Source organism: Ambystoma mexicanum, chromosome 1p (genome assembly GCF_040938575.1).
Source record: "Ambystoma mexicanum isolate Mex_15411 chromosome 1p, UKY_AmexF1_1, whole genome shotgun sequence".
NCBI lineage: Eukaryota > Metazoa > Chordata > Amphibia > Caudata > Ambystomatidae > Ambystoma > Ambystoma mexicanum.
Window position 1 is genome coordinate 426,407,249 of NC_090921.1, and position 18,076 is coordinate 426,425,324.

General features: G+C 43.6%; 1 protein-coding gene across 2 annotated transcripts in view; it reads right to left on the reverse strand.

The window, feature by feature from the left end:
- Positions 1-18,076, reverse strand: part of PEX11G (peroxisomal biogenesis factor 11 gamma) — a 221,962-nt gene that overhangs the window by 69,295 nt on the left and 134,591 nt on the right. For both annotated transcript variants that reach the window (XM_069649240.1, XM_069649241.1), the window contains exons 3-4: positions 14,092-14,270; positions 8,195-8,248 (exon numbers count right to left, since the gene is read on the reverse strand). In XM_069649240.1, the coding sequence (XP_069505341.1) occupies positions 8,195-8,248; positions 14,092-14,270 (233 nt within the window). The remainder of the gene's footprint in view (positions 1-8,194; positions 8,249-14,091; positions 14,271-18,076) is intronic.

Sequence of the window (18,076 nt, forward strand, 5' to 3'; positions counted from 1 at the left end):
AAGCCAGGCACACAGTGGAAAATGCAATATTAATTGTGCAGAATTCTGCCTCAACCACAGTCTCACCTCACGTGACCAAGCCGAACCTGACAGGGTGCCAGGCCCAGGAGGAGGGAGGCGCCTGGATCCCACGTTTCAAGACACAGGCAGATCCAATTAAGCGACTCAATGGACATCTGCGGCGGTGGGAGTAGTCTGCCTTCCAGCATATGAATAAATCCTCACATTGTCTGCACATACCCATAGTGACACATTGTTGCAAATGGCAGGTGCACCGCGAGCTGGGAACAGCGATGGTCCCAGACTGGGGGGCTCGCGGGTGGACCAATCAGAACATGGGGCCCTTATCACTGACGCCATTAACATTAGCCAATCCTCAGGGGTCTTCATGTAACAATTTTCATGTATCAAATTGAAGGGACAACCCAAGTATACCACCTGACTGACCCTCAACCACTAATAACGCTCTCTATATGTATGCTATACTAACCCTACCACTCGAGGAACCAATCCAGAGTGGCGATAGGTTTTTTGCTAACTTTCCCAGGTGACGCAAGTAGCGCGTCATACTAAGGTAAAAAGGGCCTGCGAGCCCCACGATTTAGAGAGAGAGTGTCAGGACGGACGCGTACGATCCTTGACCCATCCCTGCCGTTTTGTCTCATACTCATTCTTTTGGGATATATGGGAGGAGTTGGGGCCTCCCTGCCCGGAGGTCCGCGGACGGCCCTGCCGACCCCGGGAGAATTTCCCCCCGACACCACCACTGTTGATTGTATGACATGCACAGGGACAGCCTGGAGTGACTATTTTGTTTTCAGTGATTCAATGGCACTGTACGAGTGTTCTTTTTCAGCTCTTTTTCTGTCCATCCTTGAGCTCTTTGAGACACCTGTCTTGTTTATCAGGCATTTCCAAATATACTTTTGCAGGACATGCCTTACTATTACACAGTATTCTGATCTTTTCACGTGACATATTGGATGGTTTGAGTGACACAGAGGTGACTTAATGGAAGGTTTTGCATGTTGGTAGTTGTGTCATTTTGTTGGTTAGAGAGGATTGTCTTTTAAGTTGTAAGGGAGGCACACAATTTTGCACATCCAGGGGCACATGTTCAGGGTGGTTTGGGGGTCAGATTTGATTGGCCCATTGTCATCATTGAATGGCACCTGGAACGTGGCATGGTCGTGTGCACTCCACAGGGGATGGAGTTTAGGTGAAAAAAGTAGCCACAAGCTCAGTACGGGTAGCCTCTCCACGTGCCCCTTGGCCAGCCATACGCAAGCGGCGTGCCTGTGGGTGTGGATGTGGGGGCACGACCATGTCCACTGAGATGCCACGCCATGTTGCAACCTTGTGCAGGACACATGCTGCCACTATGATCCTGCAGACTACTGGTGGTGCATATAGCATCTCACCACCAGAGTTGTCAAGGGAGCGGAAAGGTGACTTGAGCACTCCGAATGTGCGCTCTACTATGCCCGAGTTGCAATATGAGCAGTGTTGTATCTGACCTGGGCAGGTGTGGTGGGGTTCTGTATTGGCGTCATCATGTAGGTGCTCAAAGGGTAGGCACTGTCCCCTGGAGAGGTGAGAAGGGTTGTCATTGGTGTGCATTTGTCTGTGTCTAACATGCATGCATGTGCAGGTCCATTTATACTCCCCAAGGAGCCATGTTTTGCCATGCCTCCCAGCTTCCAGGGCCAGGTGTAGAGGTGACATTCTGAATATGTAACTATCATGGGTGGATCCAGGATAGTTTGCATAGAGCGAGGTAATGCTGCCCTTGGCATCACACACAACCTGAACGTTGATGCAGTGCCAGTGTTTCCGGTTACGATATATATGCTCCTAGTTGCCCTAGGTGGATATACAGCAACATGGGTGCAATCAACAGCACCAAGCACTTTAGGGAAGTGTGCCACCCCATATAAATCCTGGACCACGGCCTGCCTTTTAGCTTTTAGCAGGTGTTCGGGGCATATAGATGTGCTGGCGGACTGAGGGTTGTGCATTCATGATTGCCAACACCTGGTGTAGGCAGCGTGACTGAGTGGGCTGTGATATCCCCCAAATATAGCAGTGGTCTGCTGGAATGACCCAGTGGCCAAAAAATGCAGCACAGTGAGCACCTTTTGCAAGGGGCTCAGTGCTTGGGAGCACATGGTGGGTGATGTAAGGTCATCTTCCCATTCTGTGACCAGGTCTAAGATGATAGGAGTGGGATGTGGTCATCAGGAATCCCAAAAAGCATCCCAAAAAGTAGGGTCCTTGGGTGGAAAATCGGGGCCCTGGCCATCCTCCTCCTCCTGTGGTGTCCCACTATCACTGATGCAATGAACGGTACATTCATCAGAGCGTTATACGTGCATTTGTTCAATGCGCATACTTTTTATGCATTTTTTGGTGTGCACGTTGACGTTTCCGCCTGCTATCGCATGGCATAGCAGTTTTGGGATTTGTGTGTACTATTTTGTGTGCCGCCGATCCCTTCTTGAATCCATGAATATGCTTTCTTTGCGTGCGTATAGGCGTTACGATTGACTGTGTGACCTCCTTCGTACCGCCCTCATTTACGCTTGTTGCTCCCGATTCCACGTGTTCCGCCCCCTTTTTAGGTGGCTGCACAGAGCCAGACAGCCCTTTGCTTGAGATTTCGCACAAGGCATACCTGCCGTCGCATTTACGTGTCGGACCGGAGCAGATTCCTTCCCAGGTAAGCCCCGGGCATTGTGTTCCACGAATCAGAGAAGGGGCGCTTGCACGCGATTTTGCGTGCAAGTCCCAGATTTTCCATGCATATTTTTCCATGAATTTGATCAATATTTGATTTTTATCAAATTTCGTGATTTTATGTGGATTGCATGCTGAGCTTTTTTGTAAGTATGTTGAAATTTAAATGAATTTATTTTTATTTGTGTAGTTTTAATTAATTGTAACACATTAAAATAATGTACACATTAGTTCTAATGATGTCCCACTACTAGATACAAGAGATGAATAGCAATTTGATTTGCAATTGTAAAAAACTAAATTAATGAACAATTGCTCCCTAACACACCTAGGGCGGCACACACTCCACTCCCGAGAGTGGGTGATCTAATCTCCACTGTTTCCTCCCGTGCTTGCTTCTGGATCTCTTGCTGATAAATTGTCCACCCTCCCCTGTTGTAGCTCTGCACGTCCTGGTTTCTCTGCTTCCCCCAACATGATCTTCCCCGTATGACTGTAAAGCGCCATGTTTCTTCCTGAAGCTAGGTTTGCGCTCAATAAATACGATAATAAAAAGAATAATTGCGAATTTCCATTTCAATTAAGTGCACAAGTTACGAGAACCATTATTGAATCTGCACAGTTGAAATATTGAGAACCATATAGCAATAAGAAATGTTATACACAATTGTCCTATGCGAGACTATATTAAGTACAATACATCTGCTTCCCCTAGTTGTTGGGCTACCCAGAGACGGAGGCTGTAGACCGTTCCCTAATCCCATCTGCCTGCACAAAAACATTGATAGCAGAAATGGTTTGCTTAATCCCGGCCATCAAACCTTAAACCACACCTTCAACTAACAAACTTCAAATCCATACATATGGTAGGGATAAGGGTAGAGAGGGACGGATCAGTGATTGGTGAGATGTTTGAAGAGTAGGGCATTCAAGTCCTTCCTGAAGTGTATAATGCAAGTGGCCGCAAAGGAAGTCGTAAACTATTAAACAGTTAAATGAGAATTACAGCTTTACCATTGCTATATAGTAGTACAAAAACGATTTGTGAACTAATTTTGCAACATTAGGATATAATGTACACATACAAATTGGGTAGAGATTCCATCAGATAGTTATCAATTGTAAGGGAATGGCCTTTATTAAGATGAGTGACACTGAAGTGGAGTTCAAAATCTTACATACAATAGAAAAAGAACAAAAAAAATCACTTCTTTGGTTAATAAAGACACCGGATAATGATTATTAAACTCTGTCGTAGATGTCACAGAAAACACTTTGAACCTGAAGGACAGTTCAAGGTACTTTATTGAAAACTTTGGGGGTCGCAGGGCCATCCCTCTCTCCTTCATCATGCCAAGACTCTTCTCCCTAACCCAGGCATCCATTACCCTAGTTATTGATACCGATTGTTGACCCCCTACTGTCCAAGTTCTGGCTTAGACTAGCGATGATTCCATAAACGCAGGCTCACTGACTCCCTCAGGGATTTCCTAACTTTGCCTACACTCACCAAAGGTTAGTGTTCTAATTGGGATTGGGGTCGTGCCTTTCAATTGCCCTGTAGGTTTCAACTGGATTAATTCACGTCCACTGTCACTTTACCCTTCTACCCTACCTACTTCCACTCCCTTAACTCCTCCCAGCCAACCTTCTGTCCCTCCGATGATTCACTTCTCCTGACTCCGCCCGGATGTTAACTCTCCTCCCACTTCCACACGTCCTACACTACTATTACTCCTCCTCCCACACCACTACTCTGCCTTACACATTACTACTACTCCTACCACTAATACCACTCTCCTCCAACGACTAGTACTCTCCTCCCAGCTCTACCCCTCCCCTCCTGCTAATACCACTCTGCTCTCCACCTGCTACCACCACTCTTCTCCCAGTGCTTTTACTCTCCTACTCCCACTACTCCACTTTCTGAACTAGACAACGAGGCTTCTTTAGCTCTTTACCAGTCAATTCAGTTTCACTTCTTTTTTAATTCTTTTATTGATTGTGTTTAGTCTACAAAAGTAGGCTTTTCACAGATAGAAAACAAGTACGAAAGGAGAAAAGAACAGAACAAAAAATAAAATACGATCTTACCAAGATTAAAAGAAAAATGCATACAGCTGCAAAATCAATTCGACCGAGTTACCCCACGTGAGCCTAAGCCAAAACAATTTATTATTATTATTATTTATATCCGTCAGTGTCACTTTTCCCAAGTACCACAGCCTCAGCTGCCCAAAACCTGTGCAGGTCAAGATAATGTTTAAGTGTTTCAACAGAGTTAGACTTGCAAAATCTACAATGGTTGTCTGTAATTGAATTGTCCCACTTCAATCTCCTCTCCAAGGTTGCAAACTGATTAAGGCAAAATCGCATATAGGTGCCCTGAATCTTTGGGCAAGTACATAAAGAGGTTTCTTCTACACCTTGCATACCCTCTGCATAATGTTACATTTCCCAATCTCAGCCCAATCCCCAGTACATAGTTTACGCTTGACGACTCCTGGCACATCCCTCAGCTCTTCCTGAGAGGAGCCAATCCTGGTAAGTATGACACACATGGTGTGCTTAAACTGTGTCAGAGTTGTAGCTGATTGCATTGTTGACAGTTCACCCAAAGGTTGGTACAGGGCGTTGGTCAGGATATTCAGCCTTTTTGCATACTCAGCCAACTTTTTCCATAGGGCTCTCACCGCCAAGGAGGTGAGGCCCAACTCGTGTATAACAACAGCATTAGAAGAATGTTAAGTGGAGCAGCCAGATCAAATAATACTATGCCCAAGCTATATTGAACTACTGGTTCGTTGTTTTGTAGGTAGAACATAATCAAGGGTACCAGGGAGAAGCGACACAATTGGGAATCGACTTGCTTCATCTTAGCCAGTAGGGTAATAAAGCCCTCTTTATAAAAGGTAATCCACACCCCCCTCCCTGAAATGATTGTTGGTGAGATTGAAGCCCAGGAACCTCATTGCAGTCACCCTTGGAATCGGTTGATCTACCACCCTCCAGTAGTACGTCTTGGGATTTCTCCTAGAAGAAAAGACGACCACCCTAGATATCTGGCCATTCACTTCTTACACTAGCCGCTTCTGCTCACTCAACACACAAACACGCAAATTCAAACTGCAGCACCACTTTCACTCCTCACCCAATACCTCATATGCTCAGACAATCTCCTCCACAAGCGCCGCTCCTTCATTCCACCTGCTGGTTACTTGGTCCTCTTCCACTGCAGACATCACCTGAACAACCCACACCTGCCGTTTCCTGTCAGCTGCTTAGAATGTCCCTGCATTTGTGCGGTATGGCCTTGATTCCTAACCAATCTATTTCTCTTTGTTCCTCCTAGCGCAGGTCTGTGTAGGTGAAGTCTTTAAAATGTGGGCTTGTCCCTGCCCACTTTATATGCACATGGCCACTTTGGAATTGTAAGGTTGCTGCAGAAAGTTCGATACTAACGTTAATATTGGGGGGCCCGTTTGCCTTACCCAAATTAAGTGTTTCCACAGGAGGGAGGGTTGTGGGTCCTTTGCGTGAGTCTCTGATGGTCTAGTGGGCTCTCTTTTGCCTGGGCTGCTGTTCACTGGGGAGTGATCTCACTTCTGGCTGCACACCAGCTTTCTCCCTCGCTGGGATCCTCTCACCTTGCGTTTATCTGACATTCATTCTGCTTGCGGAAGGGTTGCTTGCTGATAAAGGGGTGCAGATGTCTGCAGCTCTCGTGGGTCGCTGGATAAGCTCTCTCGCTCTGCTGGACACATGTGGAGAGATTCTAGAAAAGACAGAACCTCTGGCGAGCACGGTGGGTTTGAGCCAAAGCTGTAGACAATGATCTGCAAAGACACATACTGGCACAAGCAGGGTGTGGGGTTTGGGGGGTTTGGGTCTTCTCAACGATTCAGCCCTTAGAGTTGGGGATAGCTCTGGCTTTCTCCATGCACCTCCCCTCTCCTATTCGCCTCTATTCTGGAGATAAGGAGGCCAATTCTTTAAAAACAAAAGCAAGAAACACAGATTGAAATAAAAAGAAATTGACCCTGGCCTTGTGGGCATGCCGCATTTACCATCAAATAGATCCCAGTTCCTCCGTCTCAGATGTGTACTTTTCAGCTTATGCCGAGCAGGCAGAAAATGGCACGATCAGGTATCAAAATATTTGCACTCGGTCAGATAGGGAATTTGCAATGGTGATTGCTCTATTTTTGTGTTTTATTTTTCTAAAATATTTACTGAAAAAACACATCATTTATTATTTAATTTGTAGTGTGTAGTAATAATAATAATAATAATTGTGTATTTCTTATATATCGCTACACACCCATAGGCCTCAGAGTGCTGAAACAAAGTGCTAAAATAACAGAAGACATTATTATCTCAGAGTGATACTCAATTTATCGACCTCGAAAGGATAAAAGGCTGAGTTGACCCTTCCAGGATTCGAACCTGCCACAACAGACTGCACACAGATTTCAGGGGCGGGCGCTTAGCTCATTGTGCAATCTTACCGGCTACACATATGCTACACTGCTATTCCATGTCACGGTCCTGAACAATCGTTTAAGAATGAAATTAATTTTGGGAAGTATAGATTTAATTCACTTTTATTTACCAATTTGATCCAAGTATCATATAATAACGCTTTGAAGAGAAACTCCCAGGAATGGAAGCATAGCCTTGTGGAGGAGATAGTAAAATGAATCAATCTGATTTTGACAGAAGTGATTTTAAGGAGAAATCCCGTTTCTATAATTGACCAGTGAGTATCTACATGTATTTGTACAGTAGTATGGCATTTTAAGTAGTATTATAGGCAAAGCCAACATGAGTGTTCTTGTGGAGAATGGATACTGGCCTTCACTGGTGTAGCCAGTATGGGCATGTTTTCTTACAGTGGCATGGTATTGCAGGCAGAGCCAACATGATGACTGTTCTTACATTTGGAAAATGGCCTGATGTGGCTCCCTACACTAACATATGCCGATTACTTGGGATTACTGCATTCATATTAGTATTGATTGGTATGTACTCTTACCATGCTACAACTGATATTTTCATAAGGGTTGATATGCAAGCATAAAACAGCGATAACATAGCATTTTAAGATAATTGTTATATATTAGAGAATAACATATTGGGTTTGGTTTCAACAGAAATACATTTTTTTGAGAAAAGTAAAATGGGCCAAGGGGCGTTTAACACAATCCGTTGAGCTTCCTCAGAGCTTTAATACTACAGGGAAAAATTAATTGTCATCTATGGGTCAACCATATGGGCAACAAGACACCATTCAGGGAACACGGATACACATGTTTTTAAAATGCTGCAGAATGTAAAGTCAGTTTCTTCCTCCTAAATGCGTCCGTTTGTCACTTTGGGTGGTTTGCAACACTAACGCACACAGCAGCAAAAGATAAAGTTAATCCAACCTCCTCAAAGGGAAAAAATACAATCTTACCCATTCGGTTTCCTTCTGGACTTCCTCTGCAGTACGCACAATACCCGTAGTGACCTGGAAATAAAAAAGGGCTGTTGCGATTGGACAGTTTTTAATACTTACATTGTCAGCCATGGCAGAATTTTGATTACTTCATTTATTAAGAGTAAACCAGGACTTTCTTCCAACCAATTGTTTTGTATATCAAATTGTACTGCAGGAGAACCCTGAAAATCTGTCAGTTTCTTCACTTTTCTTTCTTCATATGTGCAAGAACCAACATAATGTTGTCTCCTTATCTGTACTGTCCCTTCCTTGCCACTATTCCTTTCAAGTTCTGTATTCTGAGACCCACAAGAACTTTGAAAATGCATTGTAAAAAGAAGCTTATGATTAAAATGCCACCATCTTTCTGTTATTTCTGCTCTACCGCTACTCTCTCCTCCTTGCACCCTCAGAACAATTCATGAGACCTGAAGCACGAAAATTGGCCTACCGATTGTCCTCCGGAAGTAAGACAATCAGTAGGCGAATTTCTTCCCAGAAGAAAGCACTTAAGCAAAATTGGGAGGCTTGCGCTTGCACTGGCTTGCATTTGCGGATGACGTTATTTTGTTCCACCGTACTCCCTTTGGTTTACAGAACAAACTCGGTTTATTTTCCTCTTTTGCCAAAAAACACAATTTGGTAACTAATCCCTCGAAGTCAAATATTATTGTTTTTGCCAATAGGAAAAAAATGTGCACATTCAAATGGTTCAGTGACGCAAATCCAATTCAGCGTACCTTAGGTATGACCTATTTGGGTTACAATCTTTGCAATATTAATTCACTTAAGATGTGGCAGAGCTCTCTTACTACCAAGGTCACCCATCCTACAGCTCAAATGAAGTATATATTTCATAGGCATTGTAAATTTTCTCTCATGCCCATTACAGATTTCTATGTTTTGAAACTCGAGGTGACCATACTATATGGACTGGACCTTTGTCAATTCTAAATAAGGTACAAGGCAAGATATGGAAAACGGTCCTTGGGCTTCCTCAGGCATTGCCCAACTCTATTCTCGTTCATGAGCGTGGCCTTTCCTCATTGGCGTCCACATTATACTGGAGGATGTTAACTAATTATGGTAAAATGTTACATCCACCGGCCGACTCACTATACGAAGACCTTGCTGTATTGCTTTCTACATCCCATCAAGCATCTATTGTTCACTTCAATAAACAAATGGGGTCTCTTCTAGGTGCAATTGCAATGGACCCTAATGATCTATTGGTACGGCCATCTTTAGTTTAAAAAAAAAAAAAGGAATTTTCAAAATGACTGGTCCAATATTTCTGACTGCATTGCGGGGTACAAATCCAATACAGAATATGCCGAATGTAGGCATAAACAATATCCTAGACTGCGGTAACTTGCATGTTTTCCCTGTCATAAGCCGAGAAATGTGTATATGAGATTTAGACTAAACCTACTGCATACCAATTTGCACATTAAAAATTGGCATTCCAATAGAATAGTATCATCTGATGGATCTTGACGATGATGCGCTCGGCAGGATGAGCAAGAAACATTGAAACATCTTGTCATATTTTGTAACTATTTAGACACTCAAAGAAAGCAATTGATGGGCAAATTCTTGCATGAGGAATCGTGAATCACGAAATTTACTGTGGACACGTTGAATGTGGGGAGTAAATAAGTCACTTGTGCTGTCTCTTATGCGTCTCCTCAACTTTATTCAGGAAAAACTATATGAATTTGAGACATGGCAAGTATGTACAAACAAAACAAATAAAATGTCACGGTAGAAAAAGGATTTCATAGATGATGTGTTAAAAAAAAGAGTACTCTTCGTTTGTGATGCTCATATTGACCTTGATGAGCACAGATGTGCACAGAGTGCTTCTGTATTTTATTTTTTTTATTTGTGTATGCAATGTGAGGATTATTTGTATTTAGGGTACTTAGGGTGTATGGATTTGTGTTTTTGGTTAATCTGTTATTTTGTGTATATATTCCCATTTATTTTCTCGCATTTATATTTTCCTCCTTTTTTCATTTCTGAGATGTTATGTTATTCTTGTGTGCGCATGAAATTTGTAATGTAAGGTTGTAGTTTTGAGTAACACCTTGTAAACGAGAAGAGATATAATTACTTCAAATGTCTCACCCATAATTGAATACTTATAATGTATTGTTGGTTCTGTGCTCGAAGAACTTCAATTTATATTCGGTCTGATTTCATGCCTTTAGTTGTTTTCGTCTACGAACCTGGTTATCTGTCAAAGTTGGCATTTTATTTTGTGAAAAGTAAGCTGTTATTGTTAGTTTAGAGAGTTTTATTGTATTGTTTGGTTTTTAGTATGAATTTCATGATCATTATGCAGCTTTGTTCCAGTCTTGTTTTTATCTGTAATACTTTTTATGAATATGTTCACGTTTCTATGTTTGTAAAGGTGCTTGTTCACCAAATACAAATATATATTTTTTTAAAAAAACACTTTAAGATGAAAGGTGATTTGCAAATTGAGGTTTGGTGGAAGTAAGTGTGTGTGTAGCCTTTTTAAAACCTTGTTCTGCTTTGTCCAATATGTCAACGTGCCTGCAGTTCAGATCTCGAACATAGAATTGGTAAGCATTGAGAAAAATGTTTTCCAGTTTTTTCTCTCCCAGTTTGAACATGGTCACTGTGGACAAGTGGTGCGGTGTGCAGAACAGGTCTCACAGGAAACATCACTCCTTTTTAATCCAGGTTGCATCTACAGTTCGGAACTAATACTTCTAGTGTTTGAACTCTTAATTTGGGTTGTACTACTGTCCTGTTCGCCCATTTTCAGAATATCAGAAAATCTAAATTGAGCATTCTGTCTCCAACAGTGTAATGTAAGGCTTGTCTACCAGTCATCTCTAAGCCACAGACACCACAAGGTTGACTGGAATTGCACAATGACTGCTTATGTAATGGACTGTATTGTCTATGTTACAGCCATACTCCTGCAATTGAGCTGTGCCCTGCACTGTCATCTCTCACAAGTACTTTCACCTTCTACCCATTTCCATGGCACCTCAAACCTCATCTTCATTGCTCCTGCTTTGACATTTGTAAGAAACCTGAAGGTGTCTCCCTAACTAGTGCCCGGGGATCTGTCATCCAGGTGGCCAGGACACAGCCATCGCTACTGGATCCAGTTCCTGGGGATGGACAGGTGAGGGAGGATCACCTGGAAGGGTGGGTCCTACGGGAATGGAGCAGGAACACCGACGGGTGAAACGTGGTAGAAATAGGACACTCAACCTCTCTACCCTCTCCCCCTTGTCTAACACAAACACTTTTGCACACTATGAAAGACAACAGATGAACTTTAGGACCCGATACCCGACATGTCCCAACACGAAGGTCAGTCAAAGTCAGGCAATTTAACAGAATCACTCACACAGGATGGCCTTTCCCTTCCCCACAGGGATAAAAAAGGTCAAGCACGAGAGCACAATATGAGCAAGAAAGACTGCACGTCGAGAGAGCTAACTCAGCACGGCAGTTCAAGAGGAGGAGAGCAGAAAGACGGCATAAACCAAGAGGGTGACCATGAGACAAGCGGCCTTGCTCTTTCCGACCAAGGCCCGTGAAGCCTCCGCCGAAGGGACGCAAGACTGCGAAAAATAGCCAGCGTGTGTTGCAGCAGATGTCAACGGTACACGGGACCCTCCGCTAATTTCCAAGCTGGGGAGAGACGCTTGTCTCCGTGGTACCAACCTTGACGCCAGAAAAAAAACACCAAAGCGGTTCATCACAGCCGGTAAGTCGAGGGGAGAGCCAATAAGAAACCGAACTGTGTTGAAGGAAAAACAGCAAACGGCTAATTGAACTGTGAAGGCATAAGGAACTATTGCTACTAAAAAGGGGGAAAACCAGCAACAGAGGAGTCTGGCACCATATGGGTGCTCACTCAGGAAACTCTGGCCGATTACTCCTTTGTTGAAACTGCCATTATCAGAAGACCTTAGGAAATGGGTAAACGTGGTCATACAGGGGCCTAGTAAGATCCTCAGTACAGTTGAAAATCTTTGACCGGCAAATGGTTGTGAAGCTAAGGAAAGTAAATCCAGCATCGTAAAAACTGTTCAAGGAATTGTGTGAATGACAAAGTTGGCAAAAGTGATCCCGAAGAAGGGATACTGATAAGCAGTGGGCGAAGTCTAACGTCCCGATGCAGAGTTTGTTGACAAGAGTGAACCCGGCAGAGGGATGTCCACAGTGAACTGTTTAAAAAGACATTAAGATTTGTGAATTAAAAGCCGTAGTGAACGCGACGAAGGGAAGCGAATATTCAAAAAGATTCTTTCTGGCATATATTGCCAATAGACTAAAAAACAAACAGGTGGTGCGCACTCTTTGGTCAAATTGCAAAGAAAATCTGCAAATTCCAAAAACTTCTCTGGAATTAGTTAGACGAGGTGATTTCTGGGCGGCTGCTCCGATAAAATGGAACGCCTTACCCTCAGTTCTTAGAAATTGTCCGACACTTGAGGTATTTAAGAATAAACTTAAAACTCATGCATTTAAATAAGGAGGACCGTTCAGACACCAATAACCTGTTTGCTCGTTGCTGATAAGTTTTGGGCGCCGGTATGCCTCCAGGCCATTTTTGGCTGCGCCTAACAAATAATATAATGAATAATAATAATAATGAAGGAAGGTTTGAGCTCGGAAGAGAGGGACTGGGGGTGAAGAAACATCGCCTAAGTGTAGTCAAGAAGGAACTTTTGTTTTGTTATTTGGAAAACATCAGGCCCTCAGAAGCAAGATACAGAACTACTGAAGGTTCTGATATTGCTAAAAATGTGTTGTAAATCTGAGCCCGAAAGAGGGGGATCTAGGGGTGAAAAAGTAATCACCCACCGTGTATACAGAATGGAACCTTTTGTTTATTGTTTTGAAACACATCAGGTCCTCGAAGGCAAGAATTATTTTGTACAAAAGAGACTTAACCACCGGAGGCCCTGATAGCTGAGAGTTGGCTTGTGCTGGGAAAGCTTGAGCGTGTGCTGTGCTCCGGAATCCCACCTTATCCTGTAGTTAAAACGCGGGGAAGGGAGACCCCGACTACCGCATCCTGACTTATTATTTGTGAATACTTCTTTCTTTCTTATGAACATTATCCGACACTTCTTTTGTATTTAGCGTTAAGGATTGGCAATAGGTTTTTCTTAGTATAGGCCCTTTTATTTGACAAGACACCATTAGGTCTGCCTTGTTATTGTTTGATGGTCGAAGCTTGCTCCCATCTTAGATTTAGGTTTAGATTAGGCTTTTTTCCAACCTACTTCTGTCTGTCTTTACTGTTGCCACCCTGAGATACTTACACATTACTATGTCCCTGGTACCTCTGGCAAGGGACCACCATTCTCCCCTGCAATGCTCTTTCCAGACACTGGCTGACCAACATTGCCTTGCCAGTTCACAGTACCAGCATCATGCTCGCCAATCTCCGGCTTCTGTCACTGCATCTTAATTGGCGGTACCAAGCGGTTTTGGGTTCCATATATCCCAACCAAAACCAGACCTTATGATTGGTGCAATCTTCCTACTTCCCACCTCGGATAACCAGCCTCAACTACTACCTGTCTTGCTCTTGATGTTCCTGACCTGGGCAGTCTTACTCCCACTTCCTGGCTCTAACTGGCATTGGTCATTCTCTCACACATCTTCTGCGAAATAGGTCATATACCCAGTACATTAATTTGTTTTCTCCTCCTAGACTTTTTTGCCAAGGCATTCAAAACAGCCCAAGCTGTATTGCCCAACTTCTCTTTACAAGCATTTTGCAGTGGCCCCAAGTGATTTCTTCTTCTCCTCTATGCCCATTGTCCCACAACAGACTGAATACCTAGCGTTAAAAAAAAAAGGCTAACCTCACAATGCCCAGGAGCAGAGAAATACCCCAGAGAGCCGTGCTGATCGTCCACCACTTCTCGGACTTAGTGTGGATCACCTTGGCGTCTGCAGCCCAAGCCACATGCTCACATGGGTAGTAGAGCTGATCGGCCATGTTAGAGAGGACCGAGAGCAACCGCACCACTTGGTCCTTCTCCTGTCGTGGGAAAAACAAAAAGAAAACAAGGTTACACCAGAGAAAACCAGAGGCTTGTTGGTTATGGGGAAAAGTAAGGGATAAAGCAGGGCTATGCTAGGGCCATGCAGGTTGTCTGACATTAAATGTATGACCATGAGACTGTCCCTCTAGATTCACAAAAACACAAATATTATGGCCAGGCCCATGGGACACAATGGCCAAACATTACATTATAAGGCAGTACTTTATTGGCACCCTTCGGACAGCAGGGATCACAGAAGCAGTGGTACACTGCAATCAATTTAAGGAGCTTATACCTTTGCCCTGAAATTACAAATACACCCAATGGACATATAAAGTTGGTTATTTGCATGGATGGATCTGCAGTGGCCTGTAACCACCCTTAAAAAGCTGCATGTAAAGATAAGAGCGAGAAGAACGATGCATGACAGGAAGGAATTAAGATAATGTTACGTTTGTTGCTTGTGTAGCGACAATAAGCAGCTTTGGGGTGCGGGGGGGGTTAGAGGAAAGGGATGGGAGAGGAAGCATGGGTGTGTAGGCCGCAACTAAATGTTATGCTGGTTGAGTGAGAGGAAAGGGCGAGTCTGCTTCCAAATGCAAAGCATGTAGGCAGCATGGCAAAAACAAAATGAGGTTTGACTCATTCCCTGTATCTAGTGTGGCAAAATGATTACTGCTCTGCAGGAGTATTGGGACAAGTAGTGGCAAAACTGCCTACTCAGCCTCACACTACTACTAAACCAGCAGTGATCACAAATATAAAAGGTAAAACAGACACAGCCTGACCAGTATATCTCCTTTGATGTTTGTAGTAACATGGGCCGAGGACAGGCTATACCCTCAGGAAAGGTGTGCGGTGAAAACAGTAGCAAACCAAACAGCAAGAATACAAAGACTCCAAAATAAAAGAAATATTAAACCAATGATCTATATAAATACTTTAATTAAACAATAAATTGAAAACAAATAACTAAAACGCTAGCAAAAACCCAATCCTGTAAAGAAAACGCACACTATTCAGAAAAGTGTAGTATGGAATTCTGGGCACTTGGGGTCATCAGGCAGGAACTTGCAGCAATGTCACTGTTCAAAAGGATACTGTCTTCAGGAAAAGGTGGAAAAGGTGGCTTACAGGTCCCTATGGTCCCAGAAGGTGGTCAATGGGACATGGCTTGTGATAGTACCTTAGTTGTTGTGTTGGGTGGTCCAAAATTATCGAACAGGGCTTCTCAGCACTTTCCTTGCAGTCTAACAGAATTTGAGCTACATCGAGTCACGTTGATCTAGCGGAGCGTCAGAGTCATAGGGGCTCTATGCAGATCAAGTCGGCGTTTGAGGCAATGTGGTTCCATGACTCCAACAGGTTTGAATCGGAGGCCGAGTCGGTTCAAGACTATGCTTCTGCTGGATTGAGTTGGTGTGTGACAGAATGGCTTCCAGCAGTTCAAATTTGTTGTCAAGAAGATCTGTTGGTTTAATGCAGTGTTCAAAGATTCAGCAAGTCAGATGCTTACTGTGATGCATCAGAGATGATTCCGCCAGCAAACCTGCCATGGGCCCCCTCTCATGTGGCCAAGGAAAGGCAGACACTTTCTGATCCCGACCCTTGGGATGGTGTTCTTTTGGAGGACCAAGCAGGTCTTGAAGAATGGGAAACCCCCTTTTTCAACTTTCCCTGCAACCCCACCTTTCTAATGGCTTATTGTAAAATAGAAATAGTTAGAAAGTTGCTTTTTACATTGTGGATTCCACTTCCCACAATCCCCAAAGTACTTGGACGAAGAAAGGAGCTGCAAAGGCACACAACTGCATGGTGCAGTATATTAGTGGAAATGACCCACACCAGAGGGAGAATGGGAGGCTTAAAAAGTGCAGGCTATAGAGAAGAGTAGAAGTAGGAGGTGGAGTAGTTGAGAACTCTCCACGTTGCAGCATTAGCAAAATCTGGAGGAGAAAGGAGATGCCTGGACCAATGCTGAGTGTCGAACAGTTGCCAGTCCTGAGAGGGTCTTTTCCTCTAGAAGCCTCAATTGCAGGGGTCGTGCTGCAGGAAGCATTGGAGTTGGAAGCTTTCCCCTCTAGAGACCGAAATTGCAGAGGTTGCGCAGCGGGAAGCGTAACCTTTAAAAGCTTTCCCTGAAGTAAGGCTGTCTCCAGAGGAAGGCGAGCACCGGAGAGCCTCTGGAGCAGTGAAAGCTCATTGTTCGAGTGGCGCAGGGCCGCAGGAGACTGAAAGAAGCAGGTTGTTGGACCGTGAGAAGCAGCAGAAGCATAGAACTTGGAGGCAGCGAGGCATAAAGATGCGCAGGCCAGACCCAGTGAGTTCACTAAGAGTTTGTGACAGCGGAGCACTCCGTAACCGCTCGCTTGCCAAGTCTGGGTGCCTTAACATTAGAAACAATACAAGCAGAGTGAAATTCAAAAAAGAAACAAAAGAGAACTATAACAAGGCAGGTTAAAAAGAACAACCAATATCAATGCAAGGAGGGGGCAAATGAGAATCCAAATGTTTGTAAAATCTATTGCCCATATTTGAAAGAGCTCATAAGACGAAATGGCATGAACCCACATTGCCAGAGTAAGACAGAACCATTGTCAGCATTTGGCTAATGCGGAAGAAGGGAAACAAGAGTGTCAAGATGGCTGATCTTCTGGTAGACGGTATTCAGAAGGAGTTGAGCATTACCTGCAGAGTGTGTGGCAATCACAAGTGTGTAACAAACAGCAACAGTGTTGTTCTTGTTTACCCTGAAGAAATTCTTAAACTTGATGTTGTGAGGCAAAAAACATTGCTAATTTGTTGGAAGCTAACCTTTACCACAGTAGTTCTTGTAGTTAGCAGATTACTCTGTTCTGGCAGGAGAGTACACCAGAGCAGAGAACCTTCCAGTAGTAGGCCTGGCAGAGGAGTGGACCAGGTGGAAGTTAATGAAGAACTGTGGTGTGTGGTTAAAAGTCATAAAGAAGTGGTTGAACCACTGAGATTTAATTGTGAAGTATTACAGAATAATCAAGACAAATCTACATTGCTGAAGCAAGTGTTGTGTAAACTACTGCAGAATTATCTAACATTGCCAAAGCAAGTGTTTTTTTGCAGAATAATCCTGACAAAGACAATTTCTGTTGATCCTAATGAACTAAGGAAGTTGTTTGCAATTCTTTGTGTCACAAGTGAAAAGAGGAAAAACCTTGTTGAACAATTCTGAAGTATTGGAACTTGTGTTGTCAAGTTGGAATCAAAAGAACTGCATTGGAACTTTATTACAAGACGGGATTTCCTTATTCTTTTGGAACTGTTGAACAGAATCCTGTTGATTCTGGTGAAGGGGAATTCACCCAGAGTATAAGGAAAGACAGTTATTATGATGCAAACTTAACTGTTATATTTGTTGGTTTTCAACTGCCATGTATACCTTGTTGAGTTGTTAACTATACAAGTGAGAGGGACAGAAAACTTTTGTTCGAGTGTTTCCTTTTGTTTATTTTAGGCAGGAAAATCCTTGTCAGGGTAGGGATAGCCAGGCGTTTATCCAACCCTTTGAATTAATAAAATGGCATCTTTAGAAAAATCTTCACAAAGTTGTCTGCCTCACATTTCTGACCCCTCACATTACGCAGCGGTGAGGTGGCGATGAGTGTTACGAGTGTAAGGTGGTGGCTAATCGGTTCAAAGATGTGGTCAGCGGTTCGAAGATTGCAAAGAGGGCCAAAAGCAGCACCACAGGTCCCGTGACAGTCCAAAGGCGTTGAGCGTGGTCGAAGCAGTTTGAGGGCAGCTCGAAATGGAGAAACAGTGACAG